At 42.3% G+C, this 22,969-nt stretch overlaps 2 protein-coding genes across 3 annotated transcripts in view; one reads left to right on the top strand and one right to left on the bottom strand.

Moving 5' to 3' along the window:
* LOC148398111 (rapamycin-insensitive companion of mTOR-like) overlaps positions 1–13,504 on the top strand; it is a 19,647-nt gene extending 6,143 nt beyond the window's left edge. The window contains exons 9-38 of one of the 2 annotated variants that reach the window (XM_088376194.1): positions 319–386; positions 763–830; positions 913–995; positions 1,304–1,391; positions 1,538–1,628; positions 1,725–1,791; positions 2,297–2,377; positions 2,909–3,009; positions 3,102–3,267; positions 3,487–3,588; positions 3,798–3,844; positions 3,934–4,069; positions 4,163–4,362; positions 4,454–4,580; positions 5,348–5,512; positions 5,770–5,846; positions 5,933–6,011; positions 6,131–6,240; positions 6,320–6,407; positions 6,499–6,591; positions 6,885–6,991; positions 7,313–7,542; positions 7,616–8,705; positions 9,107–9,187; positions 9,947–10,254; positions 10,345–10,551; positions 10,679–10,831; positions 10,938–11,061; positions 11,649–11,787; positions 11,874–13,504. In XM_088376194.1, the coding sequence (XP_088232320.1) occupies positions 319–386; positions 763–830; positions 913–995; positions 1,304–1,391; positions 1,538–1,628; positions 1,725–1,791; positions 2,297–2,377; positions 2,909–3,009; positions 3,102–3,267; positions 3,487–3,588; positions 3,798–3,844; positions 3,934–4,069; positions 4,163–4,362; positions 4,454–4,580; positions 5,348–5,512; positions 5,770–5,846; positions 5,933–6,011; positions 6,131–6,240; positions 6,320–6,407; positions 6,499–6,591; positions 6,885–6,991; positions 7,313–7,542; positions 7,616–8,705; positions 9,107–9,187; positions 9,947–10,254; positions 10,345–10,551; positions 10,679–10,831; positions 10,938–11,061; positions 11,649–11,787; positions 11,874–11,954 (4,557 nt within the window). In that variant the 3' untranslated portion in view covers positions 11,955–13,504. The remainder of the gene's footprint in view (positions 1–318; positions 387–762; positions 831–912; positions 996–1,303; positions 1,392–1,537; positions 1,629–1,724; positions 1,792–2,296; positions 2,378–2,908; positions 3,010–3,101; positions 3,268–3,486; positions 3,589–3,797; positions 3,845–3,933; positions 4,070–4,162; positions 4,363–4,453; positions 4,581–5,347; positions 5,513–5,769; positions 5,847–5,932; positions 6,012–6,130; positions 6,241–6,319; positions 6,408–6,498; positions 6,592–6,884; positions 6,992–7,312; positions 7,543–7,615; positions 8,706–9,106; positions 9,188–9,946; positions 10,255–10,344; positions 10,552–10,678; positions 10,832–10,937; positions 11,062–11,648; positions 11,788–11,873) is intronic. The other variant, XM_088376193.1, reaches the window with a different exon arrangement.
* npc1l1 (NPC1-like 1) lies at positions 13,287–22,969 on the bottom strand. The gene is made up of 21 exons (XM_088376195.1): positions 22,733–22,969; positions 21,565–21,735; positions 20,578–21,483; positions 20,185–20,478; positions 19,895–20,118; positions 19,718–19,818; positions 19,306–19,478; positions 19,102–19,230; positions 18,838–19,020; positions 18,642–18,756; positions 18,021–18,286; positions 17,845–17,934; positions 17,564–17,754; positions 16,681–16,808; positions 16,447–16,576; positions 16,307–16,362; positions 16,070–16,220; positions 15,196–15,427; positions 14,949–15,062; positions 14,709–14,871; positions 13,287–14,475 (listed from the first exon to the last, which is right to left on the bottom strand). Exons 1-21 carry the CDS (start codon positions 22,772–22,774, stop codon positions 14,258–14,260), a joined length of 4,077 nt encoding a protein of 1,358 aa, XP_088232321.1. The 5' UTR covers positions 22,775–22,969; the 3' UTR covers positions 13,287–14,257.

Genomic DNA, 22,969 nt, shown 5'->3' with positions numbered 1-22,969 from the left:
AGTGGGTGTCAGTATTAGCAGCCAAAGCTTGGCCCGTCCCTTCCCATGTTGCTTTCATTAGTTTCTGACAGTGTTTGTTTCTCACAGTCATAGCCTCATTGTTTAAACAGACAGCTTGAACACAAAACATCCCGCCAACAGTCACTCTACCCACATGGATGTCATATGACATTAGTCAAACGGCCAGAGGATTTATATGAACTTTTCAGTGGGATTCCACTTAATGTCTGAGAACAAGTAAATGATTATTAAGTTGGTCGAATCTAAGCAAATGTTTTTTCACACTTGTTTTTTGTGTGTATCCATTCTGTCCTCCAGCAAATCCTCGCGCCTTTCACAGATTTTCACTACCGTCACAATGCAGACACGGCTGAAGGGCAACTCAAGTGAGTGTGTTTGTGTGCAGTGTGATAAAGAAACAAAAACTTAGTATTGTGACATTCGGACTATTTATTCTTTTTTTGTGGTGACCGCTGAGAACATTGAGGGTTTGTCAGATATCTTTGTGACAACCCTTATTGTTCACTCCTCAGTGTTTCACTTGAGGTTGTCAATTGCACTTAATCGTGATAACTCCTCAGTCGCTCTGAGCGATTATCTTTCAAAAAAACAAATTATAATGTTGGTATTTGTGCAAGTTTGTTCTTGTATGAAAAGTTTTATTTACATTCTTTGAAAAGCCTCTATGGTCCATTTACAATGATGTTTTGTGTGAGGGACACAGTGTTCTTTTTTTTAATGTGTGTGTTTTCACTTTCACAGAGACGACAAAGAGGCCCGTTTCTTATCAAGTAGAATGGCCATAGTGGCCGCTTTCCGCTCTTGGTCTGGTAAGACCTCTAGTGGACTCAAAACTGAATTTGCCTGCTTTAAATGTACTGTTTTAAAATAGTCTGCTTTTTTTCCTGATAGGGATTATAAATCTATGCAAGTCTGGAAATTCTGGAATCCAATCTTTAATTGGTTTACTTTGCATACCAAATGTGGAAGTTAGGGTGAGTGTTATTGCAAACATTACAATTGTTGCAAATAAAAGGCGGGGGCTTAGTGCCATACATCTCATTCACATATAATATTCAATGTGAGGTTTGATGTTGGATGACATTTCCACATCAAGGGAGATAAGCAGATGTTGTTTATTGATACTCCATTTCCTGTCTCATTGACTGAAACGAACTGGACATTCTTTGGCTTTTTTGCTTGCCTCTCGTCTTTAGAACAATTGATTATGCCGCTGTAAATATTTTAAAGCATTTAAATGTTGTTTATCTATTTCAACATTTTTTATTTTTTTTTTTTGCAGAAAGGCTTGTTGGAGGTTTTATATGAGATATTCAGACTTCCTGTGCCCATCATAACCCAAGACTTCACAGAAGCTCTTTTGAGTGTTGGTGAGTAATCTATGGTTTTTCTTAGAGCTTTTAAACCTACCATTGCTAGGTATTTAGTAGGAGGTGGGAAATCACATTTTTGCACCCTTAAGATGAAATATAAATCCATATTCTACACAGAGTACAAAACAATTTTTTTCAATCAGACCCAGCAAGATTCCAGGACACATGGAGACTTTCTGATGGGTTTGTTGCTGCAGAGGCCAAAGTTGTTCTTCCCCATAGGGCTCGCTCGCGGTGAGACATGATATAACACTGTAGAAATGTAAAAAGCTCAAATATTTTCACTCTGCATTACTCATGTTTTTTTTTTTTGTCTTTTCCACTGATCAGACCTGATTTGATGGATAACTACTTGGCATTTGTGCTCTCTGCCTTCGTCTCTAGTGGGCTGCTCGAGGTGAGTGCCTTGGGAGGCTGCACAGTATATAAATAAATATTGATATCACAATATTGGACCATTGAATTTGTGTGCTACACAGACAAGCAATAATTTGTTTTTTTATGTACTGAAGACACCATAGTCATACTTGATCATGTTCAATTTAGTTTTTTGTCAGAAGTAGAGATTGACTTTTCCCCCCTCATAGGTCCTGTGCCATTAAAAAAAAAAAAAGTTAACCGTTTTATATGAGCCAACACTATTATTGGATGATTCAGATTTATTGTTGTTGTTACACACACATATCATTGTCAGCGATTGTCGGGTGCCAAGTGATTGTGTCTAACCTCAATCATGCATTTCTTGTTTTTGTGGTCACTCATTCCAGCTTGTGTTTTATTTTGTTATACAGGATAGATTTTTTTTGGTTGAAATTTAATTGTAATTTAGCGCACATGTTCATAGTATTTTTGAAAAGCTTTTGCGTATTGCCATTAAAATCACATTGCTTAATTCTCTTCAGGGTCTTGTTGAAGTGGTAACAAGCAACGATGATCCGCTTGCTATCAGGGCCACCATCATCTTGGGCGAGCTTTTACATATGGTAAGTCAGTGTCTATGATTAAAAGCTGTTTTTGGAGAAAATCCTTTCTTTAATAAACATGAATAGGAGTGGTGCTCTGATCAATAAGCAACCAACCGTGATTGATCAATCATTGCCAATAAAAGAAAAACATCACCAGCAGCCGTATTTTGTGGCATGCAGCCAACTAGATACTGCAATGTGGCATCCTTCCCCTTTCTTTAACACTACACATTACACACCAAACCAGTAAATACATCATCTTTGTGCATTTTATGCACTGTCAACTTTAAATAATGTACAGTTTTTGCATCGTGAAAAGATCTTTTAAAATTTTCATGCAATGTATTTTAATCTGATTCATCAATTACATGAAAATATAATTTTGAGATTGATCGATTCTAAAAATAATGAGCTTCTTTAAAATTGGTGCAGCTAATCCGCGTGTTCTGTATTAAAATTGACTGATGTCAATGATGAATGATTCATATCGGCAGGATAATACGCTGATCGGAATACCTCTAATGCATAGCATATGTAATCCATGTTTAGGCAAACACCATCCTTCCACACACCCACAGTCACCACCTGCACTGCCTTCCCACCCTTATCAACATGGCAGCTTCCTTCGACATCCCACAGGAAAAGCGACTGTGAGTACATTAATTCTTAAATGTTCTTTTATAACAGTGAGCTGAACTCACACCCTGATCCCATTATGGATTTGTTTTTAATTTTGATTCAGTCGGGCTAGTGCAGCTGTCAACAATCTCAAGCGTTTCCATGAGAGAAAGAAGAAAGGTTCTAAACCACACAGCCTCTATCTAGACCACATCATCCGCAACTCTGTGTCCTCACATAGCCGCAGAGAGTCACACTCACGGGTCCAAAGGGACATCTACGTCATTAAGGTAACGGCTCCTTTCATCTGGACATCTGTACTGTACGAGGTTATTGAAAATTAAGAGCAAATGTACTGTTTGGCACTGTGTGTTATCGCAGTGATGATTCTACCCTAAATCTGTCTCTTATAAGCTTCTTATAATTGTGATGATTAGTTAAATAAAGCTCATAAAAAGCTACTGCCAACATGAAAGTGCTATTGTTAATTCTGTGTTTTTCCTTTTCAGGACACAGAAGAAGCATTGATGATGAACTTGAGAGACAGTCACATTCTCAACCATAAGCAAAACCTAGAGTGGAACTGGTTGCTCATTGCCACCATCCTTAAGGTCAGGCAACCATCATGTTGCACCACCATCACTCCCTCCCTCACTCTCTCGCTCTGTCTGTCGATTTTATTTCTCTCTTGTACTCTTTTCCTTTTCTTAATTTTTTTTCTTGCTCTCTGTCTATCACTCTCAACACACACCTGCCTTCTTTTGCCGTTTTGGATCAATACTGTATTTAAATACCCTTTTCCCCCGCCCTTTCATCCTAGTGGCCAAATGTAAATCTCAGGAACAACAAAGATGAACAGATGCACAAGTGAGACCCATTGACGAACTCTTGATATATAAATGAATGTGATTCTGATTGTTGCACTTATTGCACTTTTGTTATTGCATGTGATGCAGGTTTGTGCGGAGGCTGCTGTACTTCTATAAGCCCAGCAGTAAATTGTATGCAGGGCTGGCATTAGATCACGTTAAGGCGAGACAACTCACTGTGGTTGGCTGTCAGTTTGTTGAGTTCCTCATGGACTCAGATGAAGTGAGAAAACTCTAGAAACCCATTATTTCAATTTCTATGTCCTTGTGTACTTTTATTTTTAACATGCTTGTCTCTCTTCCCTTCATTTACTAGGATGGACAGGGCTACCTGGAGGACCTTGTGAGGGATATGGTATCATGGCTGTCTTTATCTGCAGGCTTGAAATCTGAGCGCTGCTTGCAAAGTAACGGCCTGCTCACCACACTTAGCCAACACTACTTTCTGTTCTTGGGAACACTCTCTGCACACTCTCAGGGAGTTAAACTTCTGGAGAAATGTGGCCTGTTTCAGTGGTGAGTGTATAGGAAACAATACACTCTTTCTGTGTATTCTCATCCACACATATTTGTATGACTTAATTTGATCTGCCTTCTGCTTTTGCAGCCTGCTGAATCTGTGCTCTGTGAAGAACCAGGATGCTGTGCTAAAACTTGCTGTAGCCACATTAGACTACAGCAGAGACGGGCTGGCGAGGGTGATCCTCTCCAAGATTCTTACCGCTGCTACTGATGTAGGTCGACAACATAAACACACAAGTATAGACGTTCAATACGTAGGAAACATGTTAAATAATAAACTTGTACCGGCGCACACAAGTTTTTCAAGTTACGAGCTGGACCTTGTCCGATTTTCTTATATTATTATTTCTTTTAAGAGCAAGTTTCACGTATGCCATTGATAAAGTGAAGTGAAAAAAAAAATTGAACAATGAAGTCATTGTAATGCCCCCACATGGCTGCAAGAAGATGCACAGTTGCTGACACTCTTTCAACCGTTTATTGAATGGTACAGTCAAATAGAGAAAGAGAAAACTTGCAAGGATCTGCTGTTAGGCCACAATTCACAACCTGCTACTCACCCAGACTTACCCCACCAACTAGGCTAAACCGACTTTACTCCGAATGTCACTAACTTGGCCACACTCTTTAAAGTCCATTACACGAATCCTCCTTTTGGATGAAGGTTACACGTTATATAACCGTTTTTTCTGTAGCCTTTCATTTCTCATACAATACAGTCCAATATATTTTGGCGGAGCTCGAACCTATTGTTTATGCAATTTCAGTTAATTTCAGTGACAAAATTTGATTTAATATATGAGTAAATTGAGTTATGAGCTTGCTCACAGAAAAAAAATGAAACCCTTAAGTCAAGGTACCACTGTAACCAACAATGTTTACATATATCAATTTAGAATGTATCTTTATTGGTCTCTATTGGTAATCCTGTGTTATTCTTCTTGTTGTTCTTCTCTCAATTTACACATCTTGTGAGTAGCCCTGCAGACTGTATGCCACCAAGCACCTTCGTGTGTTGCTGCGAGCAGGTGTAGAGTTTTTTAGCAGCTGGGGCATGGAGCTGCTGGTCACACAGCTCCACGACCATAGCAAGGCCGTGTCGATGGAGGCCCTCGATATTCTGGACGAAGCCTGTGAGGACAAGGTGATCATGGATAGACATGCACTTACGTACCCACAATCATTTATATACATTCGTATTCCTACACATCCCTGCAAAATGTTTCCCGCTTAAAGCCTCAGATGGCTGAAATGTATTTTTGGGACTTTTCCACACCACAACAAGAGGTGCTACTCAATGAACCGTTATTTTGCCAATATTTCGTGACCATGTGGTCAAAGATTGAAATGGTGAAGAAGCAACTTCTGTTGTCTGACTAGATATTTTTGTTCATTTGTCAGGCCAATCTTCATGCGCTCATCCATCTGAAACCAGCTTTGTCTCACCTCGGAGACAAAGGCCTTCTTCTGCTCCTCAGGTAAAGGATTACCTAATTTCTGCGAGAGTTTCGTTTTATACTCGCACCATTTGTACAATCCATGCTATATTTTGTCGCTACTGCAGGTTCTTGTCCATACCTAAAGGGTTTTCCTACCTCAATGAGAGGGGTTATGTCAGCAAACAGCTCGATAAATGGCAGAAGGTACGTACAGGAGCCTCATGGATTGATTCATTTTGCCAGTCTACTATTTTGAAATATGAACCTGTCATTTAAAAACTGCGTCGTTTTATTTCAACAAGTGATTGTCAATTGAATTGCAGGAATACAACCTAAAATACGTAGACCTGATAGAGGAGCAACTCAACGAAGCACTAACAACCTATCGCAAACCTGTTGATGGCGATAACTATGTGAGACGCAGCAACCAAAGGTAGGAAGCTGATTTTGCTGCTTTACATTCTAATTACCAGCCAAACCTGCTTCTGTTTAATTTCATTGCTGTTCTCCAGGTTACAAAGACCAAATGTCTATCTCCCTGTGCACTTGTATGGTCAGCTAGTCCATGATAAGACAGGCTGCCATCTATTGGAGACTCAGGTAATTGTGTTGCGCTGAAACTTAGTTTCTCTGTTGGTTTTTCCTTCTCTGTTGAATCATGCCGATTTATTTGGAATCTGTCTGTTTCCAGAGCATAGTTCCTGACCTCAGCTATACGGTTCGCTCCCCGATGCTGGACACCTGGGAGGGCATCAAACAGCTTAAAGCTGCTCTCTGGGCTCTGGTTAGCAACACTTAATATAAATGTATCTTTCTAAGGAATGAATGACGCACAATTTTATGATGCTTATTGATCCTAATACTGAAAGTTTTGGATTAAAAATGTAAATGCTTACTGGTGAGGTGAGTACAATTACAAGAGTACAAGGCCTGCTTTTATTTTTCAACCTTTTATCGCTGATGTAAAACCATATTAGACAACATCCATTTTGGTTGATACCTCTGTTCTAATTTATCTGATCAATGATGCTTGACGGTAATACATTTGTGATGGATTTTTGTTTCACTTTCATTCAGGGTAACATTGGCTCTTCAAACTGGGGCCTGAATCTCCTCCATGAGGAGAACGTCATCCCTGACATGCTTGCATTAGCTCAGCACTGCGAAGTGTTGTCAGTACGAGGGTAAGGCCTTTTTTATGCTATACGGTGCTCACTAAAAGTGCAAACTTCCTCACTTTTAAGTCTTATAGTTTGAATAAATTTATTCAAGACCTCGTATCTCTTAACAATTAAAAAGGAAAAAGAGATGCTTGTATTTGGTTTTTATTCAACTGCAAATAACTTACGGTAGTAGTGCAAAAAAAGTCCAATGTTAATTATCGAAAGTTGAACAGTATTCCTTATTTAGATTTTAACTTTATTCAAGAGTAACATTGTTGTATGGTGTACTAACAAATGGTTAGGTTAGTCTTTGCTAACGAATGAATCTGTTGATGTCCGCAGTACGTGTGTTTATGTGCTGGGAGTGATCTCCAAGACAAGGCAGGGGTGTGAGTTGTTGAAGCAGTATGGTTGGGATGCAGTCAGACACAGTCGCAGGACGCTGTGGCCAGTCACTCCAGATGAGGTTGAAACCCAGTTGACCTCTGAACTATCGTCCGTGCCAAGCACGCTTAGTCTCAACTCTGAATCCACCAGCTCCCGTCATAACAGTGAGAGCGAGTCTCAACCAAGTACGTATAGCTGATCCATTCCTATTTGCACTGTTGGAGAACATTATAGTTATCTTTTCCTTTGTGGTTTCAGACATGTACATCCTGGACGATGACAAATGTGATGTTCTGGACCAGTCAGATGAGGCTCCTTTGTATATACACTCCAAGCCAGTCAAGGACCGCAGCCCCTTCACTATCCTGGCCTCCACACGCTTTGTTCGTGCACGTTTCCTCAACTCCCTGTCCCTCCCCACTAAGAAACTGCGCTCTACAAGTGACCCCAAGACCCCGACGGGCTCGCGCACACCGACTGAGTTTAAGATGAGACGTAACCGGACCGTGACAGAGCCTTCTGTCTACGTCCCAACCCAGGGGGACGTCTTCACCACTGTGTTAAATGGCAGAACAATGCCAAAGAGTCCCACTGTCAGCCTGGAGACGTCGTTTGTCGGGACCAGAGGGGGCTCTGAGGAGCATCTTGTAGACGGAAAGCTGGGTAGGGGAGGAGGCTCAGGCCTGGCACTCAGTGGTCTGGGAGGGCACGTGGAGCATCCCTCTCGAGAACGGGAGCAGAGCAGCCGAGAGCGTCTGACCGGAGGAGATGGAGGTTCTTCATCGAGTGGGGGTAATGTGGGAGGGGGAGGAAGCGCGGGAGGTACTCAATTCAAAAGCCGCAGTCAGAGTTTTAACACGGACACCACAACCAGCGGCATCAGCTCCATGAGCTCTAGTCCATCAAGAGAAACCGTCGGAAACCCGGAGCATTCCGAACCTGAACCGGACTCTTCTGACTGCGTTAGCCTCAACACAGTCGTCTCAGCCAAGACTGTCAAAACGCTGTCCCCTCTCACCCCCCAGGCACAGACAAACCACATGTCTGCATCCAAGTCCTCCACTGTCTCTTTGGTACCACCCGGCTCCTCGCACACACTCCCCCGTCGAGCGCAATCTCTTAAGTCCCCCTCAGTGACCACCATCAAGAGCCTGGCTGACTGCAGCTTCATGTACACCAGCCCAAGAGACGCGCTGGGCTATGCCACACTGAAGAGGTTGCAGCAACAACGGATACACCCGTCTTTGTCCCATAGTGAAGCGCTGGCTTCACCTGCAAAAGATGTGCTCTTCACAGACACCATCACGATGAAGACTGGCAGCTTGGACTCTCGACTCACACCTCGCAGGTAAGACTATGGAAACTACAGTCATCAAAAGCACTCTGATTATTCTTTTTTTTTTCTCTCTCTCAATGGTTCATTTTCACTGTTTGCTGATAATGGTGCTTATTGCAATACATGCGACCTTTGGGATGTACTAGAAATGGTCTTCCGGCTGAATGGACATTCCCACAAATGCATTCCTGCTTCCAATTGCGTGGAAGCTGAATTGAAAAAAATACATAAATCAGGGACAAGCAGCTCCATGTTTTCTTCCATTTTCACTTTTTTAAGCAATGTATTGATAGACATGCGTCCTAATTTTGTTTAAAAGAGCATCAGTCCGTAAGGGGAGTGTCTGAGTTTCTGTCTACATCAGCACTCGTCACAGGTTTGTTGTTGCGTGGACATTCTGCTGTGTTTGTCAGGATATCAGACAGGAGAAGTACCTGCCCAGAGTCCAATGTCTTAAGTCCATACCACAGACTGTCCAGAACCCTGGTGCCGCGGTGGGTGGAACTTGCCGAGTGTCCTTGTTAGTTAGATTCTAGTGCGAGTCTTCTTTTACTCTCCTTTATTGCTTATTTGCCCACAGGGGTCGTCACCAGTGCTTTGAGCCCTGTAGAACTTACCAGCAAGTCCCTTGTAGATTGGTTGCTAGCATTAGTTGCAATCCCGCTCATCTGACTTATAACCACTGATCATATTTACACATTTATGATTATGTACAACGAACCAACACTTTTGAACCTTGTATTTTTCTTTCGTGATGTGGCATCATCATGACCAGCCACTTAGACGGAAATGACAGGTGGTGCTGGTGGTAGCAAAGTTGGTAGGGAGGAACGCTCTTGTTCCACAGCGTACAGTCTCAGGAAACAAGAGCCTTTGACCCAAAAAAAAAAACCACATACACAAGCATAACGGTAATTGTTTTTATGGGGATCACTTAGTGTAAGTGCCGAAAATACAAGTAAAGACCTCCCCCAAAAAAGGCTCTTCCCCTAATGCATGTCCAGTACTCCATGCAGTTCAGTCACAAAACATCCAGGCCACTTTATGAAGAAATACAATTACCATTACCATATTTGTTGATTTATATTTTGAAGCTTGTCTACGCCGTGATTCAACACTTGACTGGGCTGTAGCTTCTGATGTGCTGTAGCCCTTCTTTCCACCTTCCTTCTCAATCTCTCCTCACATCACCAAATCTTCCTCTCTTTCTATCCATCATGTTTTGCTGTTACTTCCCCATTTTCCCTTCCCAGTCTCTCCCCCCGAATCCTCTCACGTACCTCTCCTCTCGGCCTCCCTAGGTTTTTGAAGGCTCTAAGTTTTGCCTCCCTGGATAAAGAAGAGCTCCTAAGCCCAATCAACCAGAGCACCTTGCAACGCTGCTCCTCTGTGCGCTCCATGGTCTCCAGCGCCACCTATGGGTGCAGCGATGACTACATTGGTCTTGCACTGCCTGTGGACATTAACGACATGTTCCACATCAGAGACATGGCATACTTTCAGCAGAGGATAAGCCCGCCTTCAGAGGAGAGGAAACGCTTTCTGTTTGGTGACGATAATGGTGAGGATTTGAATTGACACTGTCTGCAAAAGGGAGATGTTTCACTGATACTTAAAGATTATGCAAATGTCTGCATTATTAATCCTGTAGGTGATCGTCCTGCCCTCCCAATATTGAAGCAGCAGTTCAGTATCTCTGAGCTGATCGCAAATAGAGGCGACTGCCCAAACCAATTTGTGGACTCAGATGAGACGGGACTGCAGGATCACACAGACGAGAACTGCCTCTATTGTGTAGGATCCATCGTCCTTGGATACCCCGCACAGCCACCAAGCAACAGCACACGGGCTCGGACAGGTGAATTTTACACAACACGCGCACATAAATTTGATTTGTGGGTAGAAATTATTTCATTTGTGATGTAAAAATGACAAACCGGTAAGAATCAACGTGAGCTGGAACTCATCATTTGTTGTTCTTTCAGATTATGTAGACTTCCCATCCTGGGGAGGCCAGAGTGGCCATCGTCTGGAGGTGATGCCTCAATCCAAATTCTCTGGCGTGTCAGGCTGCAGCGATGCCGCCGTTTCACAAGGCTCTGTCTGTGGCACACCCACGCCTAGCGACATTGTCATTGGTGATTAATACCCTCCCCTTCCTTCTTCCTCAGTATTGTATACAGACACGAGCAATAATTGACACCATAGCCATATTTTCGATCCTGTTATGTCATCCCTCTGTAGGTGGCAAGGCAATATCAGAGGACGGCCCTGCCCCCCGAGTGCTGCTAAGAAAAGAAGTGCTTCGCCTCATTATCAACCTCAGCTCGTCTGTAGGGACCAAAGGCCACGAAACAGGACTTCTCACGTAATTGCCATGTTTCTTTTACTCTATGCTCTGTATTATTTGTCACATTTTTATTTCCCATGGTTAGACTGGTCGTGTGACTTATACTCAGGTGCGACTTGTAAATATATAAAAAGAAACATAGAATAGAAATATATAATATATAGAAATATAGAATATGGAAATGAAACTGTTTAGAAATTAATTCACTGCGACGCCACTCTGAGTGTTAGTGTTTTGAGAGGCAGAGCATGTTGCCCTCCCATTAATTTCTGAACCCGGCCTATGTTCTAAACCAATCAGTAGCTCACGCTTGAACTGTTTCCATCCGTACTCCCTGATGCACTTCTATCGAATCAGAATCTAACTGTAACTCGTTCGCTGCCGTCCACATGATTAAGGAAAGGGAATTTTTGATGCGAGTCCAAGCACTTCTTGGTCCCGATTTTTGTCAAATAAATTTCTTAAGGGAAAAAAGTCACTTTTTTTTCCCCCTTTCTTTTTGTATTTTGTTTTTAACTGGTGCGACTTACAATCTGAAAAATAGTGAACTTATTTTTTTTTCTGACATATTATTTTGTGTCCTGCTTCACACGATTTCTCTTTAGAATAAAGGAGAAGTTTCCATATGCGTTTGATGACATCTGCCTGTACTCTGAGGTGTCTCACCTCTTAGCGCACTGTATGTTTCGCCTGACCTCCAGACGTTTCATACAGGAGCTTTTCCAGGATGTGCAGTTCATGCCAGTAAGTCTAACTTTCTTTACTCACCCCATTCAAGTCAACGTAGATGTAAGATTTATCAGGTAATGTTTATGTCTTGATTACTTTAGATGTATGAAGAAGCTGAGGCAATCTTGACAAAACTGCCAAAACCTGGTGAAAAGGAAGAGGACCCTTCTGCAGAATCCTGATCATCCTCCATCCCCGCCTGTGTATTGCCTACCAGTCCCTGAGCACGCCACCCAATAATGAACCACGAAAGACTGACAAACAGATATGGCTCCAAGGGTGGGAGCAGGTTTGGCGTGTCTCGGTCGCTGAAAACAAGAGTACGAGTAGGCAAGGAAGAAGTGAAGGAGAAAGGGAGGGTTGCGTCACTCGCTCTTCTTCAAATAAAGAACAGCTGGAAATGAAGAACATCAGTAACTGCAAACAAAGTTTTACCGCCGAATGCTGTTTCAAATTTTTTAACGGGCGAAAAAGAGGAGCATCTTAACCAAATACTGTTTTCAGAGGGTTGGCAAAGTTTAGCAACACTCAATAATGCATCACAAAATCAAACTGGATCAAAAGGACAAATGACTCACGCTGTTTCAAAAGAAAAAAAAATCTATTGACTGTCACCTTCCAGAGGTTGTCTTCTGTCATGACAGAAATTCTTCACCTTGTGAGTCCACACATCCTGTGTGCTTTCTATCCCTCAGAAACAAAACACTAAAAAAGGGTCCTGCTGTTTAATTTTTTTAGGATCTGGAGTCTTTGTGATTCACATTCACCCACCTGTGATCTGTACAAGCCACGTGTGTTTATGCTTCTCTTTTCCTTACTTTCCCGCAACTTGTAGCCTCCCGTCAGGAGAGACAGCAGTTTCTTTTCCTTTCTTATTTCTTGTATCTGAGACAATCAAACATCTGTAGTATTGTCATCTTAAGCGCTATACAGTATAAGCCACCTTTACCAAGTACATGAGAAGAATAGCATGTAGTTTTATGCTAGATATCATCCTTTTTGCATCATGTCCTCCTTCAGCCATTGCATTTTTGGTAAGATTCTGTTTCTTTAGTCAGGAAGTGCGATGATATAGAGCTAAGTGCGCTGTATCTGCTATTCATTGTTTAGAATGAGTTAATAGAAGGTTTGCACCAAAACCCGCATCTTCCCAGCATCTCCCCAACATTATGCCTTCTTACCTCTGTGCTTCACTTCCACTGCATGTGTAACGCGCATGGGCCAAGTTACTTTGTTTCCTGCTTGTAACACTTTTTTTAAGGTCGCCATTACAGTGTAGGGGTAGAAATACCCTCGATCCCCTCCCACACACACACCATGCAATATCACTGTCAATGGCTGAGATGGCAGGGGGTGACTAAATAATCTGTACAAGGATGCCAGGGAGATGGGATTAGATTGATCTCTGCTTCCACTGGCTTGTTTTTTGCTCTAATGCTGCTACACAAATGGACTCATAGAGAGATGATTCATAGATCAGCTGAGTGATGTCAGATCTGATCTATTTATTATATGTCTGTACCATAGTGAGCTCAACCAGAGAAGAAAAAAGTTATTTATATTTTCCTCAAGACTGTATTATAATTTAATAAGTTCTTTTTTTTTTGTTGCCTGAATTGTGGTTTCCCCTGTATATTGTGTACAGTATGTTTTGGGGCATTAATGACCTAAAGAAACATACAATCCTATCAAAGGGATGCATTGTTAATTAAAAAAAGATGGAAATACCCTTTTTATTTGTTTCCGTTTTTTGTAACTTGTTTCGAGTTGAAGGCAAACAAAATGTATTCACAATTCTGATGTAAAACAGTTTTGTATCGACCGTATTTAAGAAAATAGAATAGAAGTTTGATCAGTATCGTAACTAACAGGTTGTATCTGGACCTGCTATCACTTTTGTAAGACCGAACCAAACCTTGCTAGAGTGCATTGTGTACAGTTTGGGTGCGAAAGTATATTTATTTTCTGCCTCACTAAGAAAATACAATAAAGTCTGTAAGTGACAATACATATTAGAAAGCTCCTGCAAAACAGGCACCAAAGTGCAAAGTCCAACTTATGTTTTTGAACTGCATTTTGAGAAAACGTTGGAGTGTGTACCTTTAATTCAGTGCTAATGTAAAGTACATCCACAAAATAATTACATTTCATAAAAAGTATAAAATCCAAGAACATCTGTCCACTTCTTGTCCTAACATAAATTAAAACATGAAAGAACAACTGTGCAATGCTTGTGAGGAGGTATATGTGCTCACTCTCTTCCCATATTAGTGTAAAGAGAGTCTGATACACAATTGTGAGTTGTTGTGATCAGGGCTTCAGGCCACTTCTGATGGAGGTATGTAGTCAGGTTAATGATTTCCATGTGGAGCAAAATACACCCTGGCATTCCCTCTATTTGCTTGTCCATCTCCAGTTTTATGTGGTATAGAGGTATTTATTTACTCATCAGAGCGTTATAATAGTCTGTTTAGTTGTTTTGAGCTCAAAAACGGTCAATTTTCACTTCTTCCTGTTTGTGTTTCATACTCTGTGGTGGGCCATTAGTGTAAACGGCAGCCTTTGTAGCGTTAGAGTGAGGCTCCGACTTTCTCTCATTGTCTTCGTAGCTCATGTTATCTCGACTTGTCAGCTCCAATCGCTGGCAGGTCTTTGCTTGTGCCTGCTGGATCTGCAGCAGCACGGCTTTATTCACTCCAGGTCCTGGTTAAAGCACAAATGGAGATTAAGTGTTTGTATGACATACACCACTGAAAGTTTGGGTAAGCAAAAATGACTGAAACATTGAAGAGCAAGTTATGCATTCCAAAAAATTAAAAGAGATCAAATTGAGTGTACTGACAAAAGTGACGGAACTGTTGATCAGGTCATAAAACCCAAAATGAGAATATCCCTAACTTTTCACGAGTTTTAAAAAAAAAAAAAAAAAAACGTACCGAAATAGCTCAGCGCCACAGGGAGGAAGATGAGTCCGTGAGCCAACCCCAGAAGTGTGATCACCAGGTTGAGGCGGAAGAAGAAGATCTGGATAAGTTGCGCTTTGGCAAAGGCCAAAACAAGGATGCCGGGCAGGTTGGTCATAGCAACACCAGCAAACACCTTCAAGGTTCAAAGCAAATCCTCTAAGACTGCAATTTGGAAATGTCTTCATATCAATAGTAGACTTTGTAACTTACTGCACTGCCCATGTTGGCGGTGGCTTCTTTTGCTCGCTCCACATGTGTGGGTTTTGTGCTGAGAGCAAACGATCTTGTCATGTGAGACACAAATTCCACAGAAATGCCCACTGCCTGTAAACAATTGCAACCAAGAGATGCTCAACACAGAAAACAAAAAACAACATAAAGAAACAGACAAATTGATGGAGTCTTACTGCACCAGACTGTTCGATTGAACAACTAACCATCAAATCTGTGTACTTACTGTAACCAAGTTAATGAGGGCCACTGCGTTGTAATGGATTCCCCAGAGTGTCATGACCCCAACAGTGTCCACAATGATCATGATGATGGTAATGAGGTTGAGCAGGCCGGAGCGCAGGTCCAAGCCCAGGAGCAGACAACACACGATGAATGTTGGCAGCAGACACAGTGAGATGTTGAAGAGACCCTCCGGTACGATAGTCAGGTATTGCTCGTAGAAAACGTTGGTCACCCTGGGAGGGGAAGCGTTTCAAATCATCAACAGATCCAGTAGATGTCGCTTCCCAGCATCCATAGTCTTTTTGATTCATGATTCATAGTCTTCAGCGGGCCACTTATGATTGATTTTATGATGCAATGCTTCGGGGCAGTTTAGATTTAGACCGGAATTTGGTCCATATATAAGGCGCACCTTACTATAAGGCGCACTGTCGGCTTTAGAGAAAATTTGAGGTTTTTAGGTGCGCCTAGTCCGGAAAATACGGTATATAACTATGTACTGTGGAATAAATATTCAAATTTAGGTTGTTAATCTGATAATGTGTAGGCCCACCACCCATTTTACACAAACTGACATCTTGATGTCTTGTATTGGGCGTTTCAGTGTTTCCAATTGATTTTGCTTAAAATAAAAACAATTAAAAAAAACTGAAAACGGAGGGGAAATGGCGACAAACCCCTTAAAAAAGAATTTGAAATATTTGAAATCTGGATGGAAAAAAACTGTCAATATGTAAACAATATGCTTGTTTGTGTCTGCTTTAGTGCACTGAGTTTGGAACACGTTTGAAGATCAGCTGTTTGGTGCTGCATCAGATGGCAGAAAGATGAAACGATGAAAACAAAGAATGATGTCAACAGCAAGAACTTCTTACGTGTAAGGGAAGACCTCAAAGTCCGGAGAGGTTCCATCTATCTTCCGCATGCCCTCAGTGATCTTGTCGGCCAGCTCTCTGGCCCTCAATAGTGCTGCAGTGAACTCTTGAGAGTTGGTCAGAGGTGTGTGGTAAGCCATGAAGCGAGAGGCTGTGTGCACAGACAAAAGCGCCGCCACATATAAGGTGGCTCCCTTTGTGAAAAGCGTTTGGATTGTGATTTTTGAGATGTCTCACCAATAATTTCTCCACTGTCGTCTCTCACCACAGCCGTGTCATAAGCTCCAAGTCCTCTTCACGATGAAATCACAGCCAAGTGAGTATGCAGTTTGTCGGTCGCGATAACTTTGTGTGTGTACTTTACGAACAATACACACCCTTTGGGACACTGCAGGTCAGGCCTGTTAGCCAAGAAGTTAGGAAGAAAGCGGTTGAACTCTTCCACCGTGGGCCGCAGGACGCCATCTGCAGGGATCGCCATACACTTTCGTCCACAGAGAAGAGGAGCTATGATGAGGGCATGGTGGGTTTATTATTTAGAAAGCCGTAAAAACACATCATTTGGTAGACTCGTAGTGAATGTGCATTGCATCATCAACAGCCATGCTCACATTTGTCTGCAGAACAGAACTTTCCAGCATTTGGACCAAAGCTGTAAAGTCGACAACATCTGGATCCCGGGTTCAGCCAGTCGATGAAATCATCAACCCAGGAGTTTGCAGAGATGCCAATGTAAGATCTACAGACCAAATAATAACATGATGTAAATTAACTGGAGTAAACGTGAATCAAACAGGTGTAATAATATTGTCACTGTTCTTTTAAAGGCTGGTGTTGTAAAAACTGTGAAGTGTTTTTTCGGATAAGAAAAAAAATCATTCATGGTAGATATGTGTTTTTAATTGGACAGTGGCAATATGGGATCCCTCAGTTAAAGATCCTCACAAATATAATAATTTGTTTTTTAAAGGCTTCTTTGTATCACAAAGTAAATAGCATTGTAAATTTGCATCCGGCCTCTTGGTAAAAGAGACTAACCCAGATGTTAACAGCAATATTAGTCCCGTTTTACATTACAAAAGGCAATAACAGTGCATTATACAGTATACAGGTATTCAAAATGTCGTGCGCATAGATGGAAATAAATTGTTGGCCTTCACATTGATTTCAATTTTAAAATATCTAGCACCCACTTTGTACGAGGATACTGGATAGTCACTTTTAAGTTCTGTCAAATTTGCTTTGTATCACGTATCAAAGGTATAATCGTTTTCTAATCTTGGCACACTCTGTGACAAGTGACCTTTATCAGCCCAGAGCGGATCATGTAACTGACATTTTGACAATCAGATCTGATTGTGAAGATATAAAAGTTGCTACTATGATATCAGTTGGTTCAAGGATGTGTCAGGCAATAGAATATGCTTTGTGCTGTGTCGCATTGAATGACAGTGTGAAATCTGAGCGGCAAGATTTTGAATGCAAAGGACTCACAGTTCAGGGTGATTGGCGGCATATTGAATCTTCTGGATCATTGAGAACTGGTCGCAGCCAACACTGGAACACACACCGTTCATACCCTCCACTGTGGCAAAATTGAAGCCTCTTTTTGTTACAAAATAAACTGGGACGCCAACTTCCAAGTATTTGTATAAATACTGGAAATAATCCAGCATATATGAGCCCTGCAAACGAGAAAAATACATTTGTGAGGCATCATAAAAAGAGCCAAAACAATGATTATGTGCAGTCTGCAAATACTGTACCGCACTGACCTTGGGCATCGCCAGTTCCTGATCCAAACCCACTGTCACATTGAACATGAGGTACAGAGAAGCACTGAACATGAAGAGGAACACCAACATCTGATGAGAAAGTGGGGGTGGAACACCTTTTGAACATGACAGTAGTATGATGTCAGAATAATGAAAGTAACTCTTAGAGGTTATACCACAATGAATCTCATGTAACGGTTCAGCAGCACGGGAGCGTAATAGTTCCTCATGAGGGGCAACAGGAAGCCCTCGTTGGGCTTGTCGGGTTTCTGGGTCTTTACGGTGACGCAGCAGAGCAGCTCGCAGCGGTTTTTGTCTTGGCGCCGGGCGTCCAGAGAGAGCAGTGCCACAAACGCTGTCATTTGGAGGACAAAGTCCATAAGCACAGCCAAAGCTGCGTACAAAGCGAAGGTCTTCACTGCAGGCATGGTGGACAGGGCACCTTGGAGGAAAAACAAACACGGCACATTGTACAGAAATTGCAAAAAAAACTATTTTCATTTTATTTTCTTCAATGTTGTACCAGGTAAGTCAATTGGGAACGCTTTCTCATTTACAATGACACCCTGGAGGCAAGGTGGGTAAAGTGTCTTGCCCAAGGACACAACAACACGGAGCTGGGTTCTTCCTTCCGGTTTCTGAAAGACCCGCTCTACTGCCTGAGCCATGGCCGCCAACATATTAAATTGCCAATCACTCCATGACATTGTACAACGCCATAGTATCCTTTTAGAACTGAGGAATATGTTATGTATTGATAAAACTGTCTAGAATGGTAGAAGAATATTTTTCCTTACCCAAAAAGAAGCAAACAGACTCAGAGAGACTGCACAGGAGCATGCTGGGAGCAACGTTTCCAAGCACGCGGCCAATCTGCTGCTCTCTTTTCTCTCCAGGCTGCCGCACATCTCTCTGCCAAAGTAAACAAAAACATTATACCAAATAGTCATGATAAACGCACTCGGAAAAGTCACGATCTACAAAAATAAACACCTGATATTCTAGAACAAAGATGAAGATGTTGTCAGCTCCGACAGCAAGCACCAGGAACGGTACGACCTGCAGGATGACCAACGAGGAGGGAATTCCGATCCAAAAGTAGAAGCCCATGGAGGCCAGCACCGAGCAGCCAACCACCATAATCCCACCGAGACCCACAAGAAACTTTGAATCCACCTAGAATGAATGCAGACAATTGGAAAATTCCTTCGGAACTACGATTGTCTATAGACCATGCCATGTGTAAGTAAGTCTTACCAGTATGCGTCTCCAAGAAGAATACTCTCCCAGAGCAACAGCGATGTAAACAAAGATGACGGCGTAGCTGATCATGAAGATGGGAATGTCTTCTGCTGTAGTTCGATTGATCTCATCCTCCAGAGACCTCTGTGGACAGAAACGGATCCATACTTTTCTGCTGGAAAAAAACATCATTTGTGACTTTCCAGAGTTTTACCACACCTCTGCCATGTATGCAAACGTAAAATTGGCAGCCGGGTTTCTCTGGTAGTCTTGGACAATTTTCAGAAACTCTTTCTCCCACTGCATGGCTACGTTGTATTTTACGTCGGTCCTCGGATAGTTGTTGAGGGAGAAGGTTAAAATGAAGGCCTCTGCGTTGGTGTACTCGTCACCTGGAAGGGCAAATATGTTTGAAAGCATGATGTTTATTTATTTTTAGATAAGTACTAATGTGGATGCAAAATCTACAGTCAAATAGCAGTTTGTTGTTTGTCTTGGAAGAGGAATCATGGTGGACTCCTTGATCTGATAGACACCTTAGTCTAATTCCCATTTTAATACAACCCCCTTTTAAAACCGATCACTTGAGAATCACTTGTTCAAACTGAGGTTGGTGCTACAAGCCGCTCACCCTGATAGCCGCCGACAGCCAGGAAGGGAAAGACTGGACCTCCATAGTCAGCCATGCAGCTCAGTCCTAGATCAGTGATGTCTTTGAATGATAGAGGTGAACTTGAGAAGACACAGAGAGAAAAAGGTCTCTGAGTGAACGCTGTGGCAGTTAGCATGCATCTTCAAGAGTGCTTACTTGAGGCAGTAGATGAGGTGATCTCTCCAATCCACTTCTTTGGTCTCCCCCAGCTCAGTCATGTTCACCTTGGCATTGATGTTGTCCAGGCTGTTCTGAAAATATTGTGGCAGACTGTTGACGGCACAGTCGGTCAGGGAGGAGTTGTTGGGGTTCAGTGGTGCAAAACACACGTCCTTCAGACTTGCTGTGCGATTTAGGTCATCTGACCAGAACTCAATATCCTAAGAAAAATCAAAGAAGTAGTTAATCATCTTGATTAGCCTCTAATCGGTTCCTGTGACGTTCACCTGTATTTTTTTCTGGAGAAGCAGCATTTCAATGATGAGCTCTTTGGAGACAAGCCCACTGAAGTTCTGTGACCCAAAGAGCAAAGACTCATAAATGTGGCCTTTTCTGCCTGGTGCCGTCAAAATCAGCTGGTTGGTCCTGAAGAACGGGCCAAAATGTTTGTCGTGAAAATCTTTCTCCTGACGAGCTCGGCTGTTGGGAGCCGACCAGAGCTCCACTGGGTCAGTTGTGAGCTCCATGAACATGAGGCCGGTGGCGAACGCAGCGACGACGACAGCCGACACCAGGAGCACCTTAGATGGCGAGGACAGATGACCGAGTCAGACAACTTTGTGTGACAACCAGCATTTTGATACAGAAAGAAAGTGATCTTCTGTGAACCAGAAACTCACCATGAGGGGATAAGTAGCCATGAATGTTCCCCATTTCTGAAACAGAGAGCTAAGGAAGGCCTGAGCGGCCATGCTGTTCTTGTCAGCACACGTCACCTCTGACGGATGAATGACCCGCTGACTCACATTGTTAAAGTTCTGATCTTTGTCTTTCCTCTTCTTTTTCTCTTCATCCTGCTTATTCTTCATCTTGACCAAATAAGAAACCACAAGGAAGAAGATGAAGGAAAAGATCAGGAGGCAGAACAATATGATGGCAATGACAAGGAAGCCATCCGTGCCCAGAAGTCTGAAGGGTCCCGGTGGCAGTTGGGGAGGTGGAAAGACAGGGCACGATCCTTTGCAGTCCTGACACGAGCACGCCTGACCTCCGGACGGCGTGGTCTCATTGCACTTCAAGGCTCGCCCATTGTAGGGAATCACACCCTTCGGTACTCCCTCCGTTTCTCCCGGCTTTATGAGTCTGAAATCAATGTCCAGCGGCGCCAGACCGTTGCCCGTATCTCCCTGGAAATCGTACCAGCGCTGGGGGGTGCACAACTTGGCGCCGTAGCGGCCGCACATAGTGGCGATGGCGAAGCCTCCCGTGGCAGGGATCCGTACATTTTGACACGACTGGAAGGCGGCGTCTGCAAAGGTGGTGGAGATGTATGCCTGGTACGCCACCACAGCCTCTCTGGTCTTTCCGAGGTTAGTGACATTCATGACCTTTGTGACTTTGACTGTCTGGCTCTGGTTTGGGCTGCAGGTGTTGATACAGTGCAGGTGGGCAAAGTTTTCAGCACAAGAAGGGCAGCGCACCAGCAGGGCCTTCGATAGGGTCAAACTCATTTCCAAGGATGACAACTGCTTTATGGAGCAACATGCAAATGTGTTGCCAACTCCCTTGTCCAACATGGGACACACCTGCATTTGAGGAACATGTTAAACAAGATGGTTAGTTGTTTTGTTTGATATGAGTTTCATTTTCTCGCCATCACTACAGACCTGTTGAAGTTTGCGGTAGTGTTCTCCCGTCAGTTCTCGGGCCTGGCTATAATTTCGGCAGGGGACAATGGGAGGTATGAGGGTCCCTCCCACTGTAGGATTTTTGCCACATTCTTCATAGAACTCACAGTAGCCGGGTTGATGCTCAGTCTGTGAAAGAACCTGCACAGTCTGAAACACAATCGGAATGAGAATGACCATCAAGAAATAATGACAGTTGACAATTCTCTTCATTTTGATAAACTAATCCAACTGCGTTATGGCCATGTGTCAACCACAGATATGTTTTGGTGGAGGGGCCGGTATGGGCAAAGTGGATTGAACAAATCCAGTTTCATACAAACAATTTTAATATATTCATTCCTAATTGTGACCTAATTTATGTTACTCATAAGAACGATATCAAACAATTGGGAAATTCCCCCATGAGGATACTACATGATGATCTGCAACTGTTCTACTTCTACGACACTTTCTGTCTTAACTTACACCATTTTTGTATGTTTTTAATGAAAGTGAAAGAAAATGTTAACATTTGCAAATACAAACAAGATCGGATTTATCATGACTTATACAGCTTTAAGCTTCCAAAGATGTCAGCAGTTAACCCCATAAAGATTATCATCCTGGCTTCGGGCCTGTACTGTGCACTGCACCGACCTAATCAACATCAACAGAAATGATGAACAGCAACATTTCAAGGTTGATTAATTTGACATTTATGATGTCATTAACATCCACACACTACCGGCTTTTAAAAGTATGCTCATTACTAAAATGTGGTATTAAAACAAGCAGCTGAAAAACACATCCTTAATGTTTGTATAATTATTAAATTGTACAAATTACACTTTTTATGATCCATTTAAAAGCATTTTATCAAGCAGGTTTTTTTTTTGTCAGCAAAAAAATTTAACACATGTATTTACGTAAATAGATTTACATTACAATTGATTAAAAAGTCAACAAAATCCAGAACAAAGTATATTAGAATAACTCACATAGTCACAATATAAACGCAAGAGAAATAAGAGGATGAAGTATTAAACTAATTTACATCACATTTCAATAATACTGTTGTACTAAACTTTTTTTTGTCTGTATGATTCACAGGAAGCAGAGTACTGCTAAAAAAAAATTGTCCATGTACTGATAAACACATTCTCACCGTGCATGTCAGAAAAGTGATCAGACTTGCGACAAGACGCATGACTTTTGCTGTTTCAACCACAAAAGGATCCTCAGTCACAATCGAAGCGTGTCAATCACAGCCGTCCCTGCATTTGATCATCCACTTGAAGGGAAATCCGAGTCGTCTTGCTTGCCCGTCGCACCTCTGCCAGTCTAACTGTTCACTGCAGGGATTGCACAAACATTCTGACATGTTCAGTTTCAGCACTCCTAT

The sequence above is a fragment of the Syngnathus floridae genome, chromosome 5 (assembly GCF_059516105.1).
Source record: "Syngnathus floridae isolate MCC-2025c chromosome 5, RoL_Sflo_1.0, whole genome shotgun sequence".
Classification (NCBI taxonomy): Eukaryota; Metazoa; Chordata; class Actinopteri; order Syngnathiformes; family Syngnathidae; genus Syngnathus; species Syngnathus floridae.
This window is presented reverse-complemented; position numbering and strand designations above follow the sequence as displayed.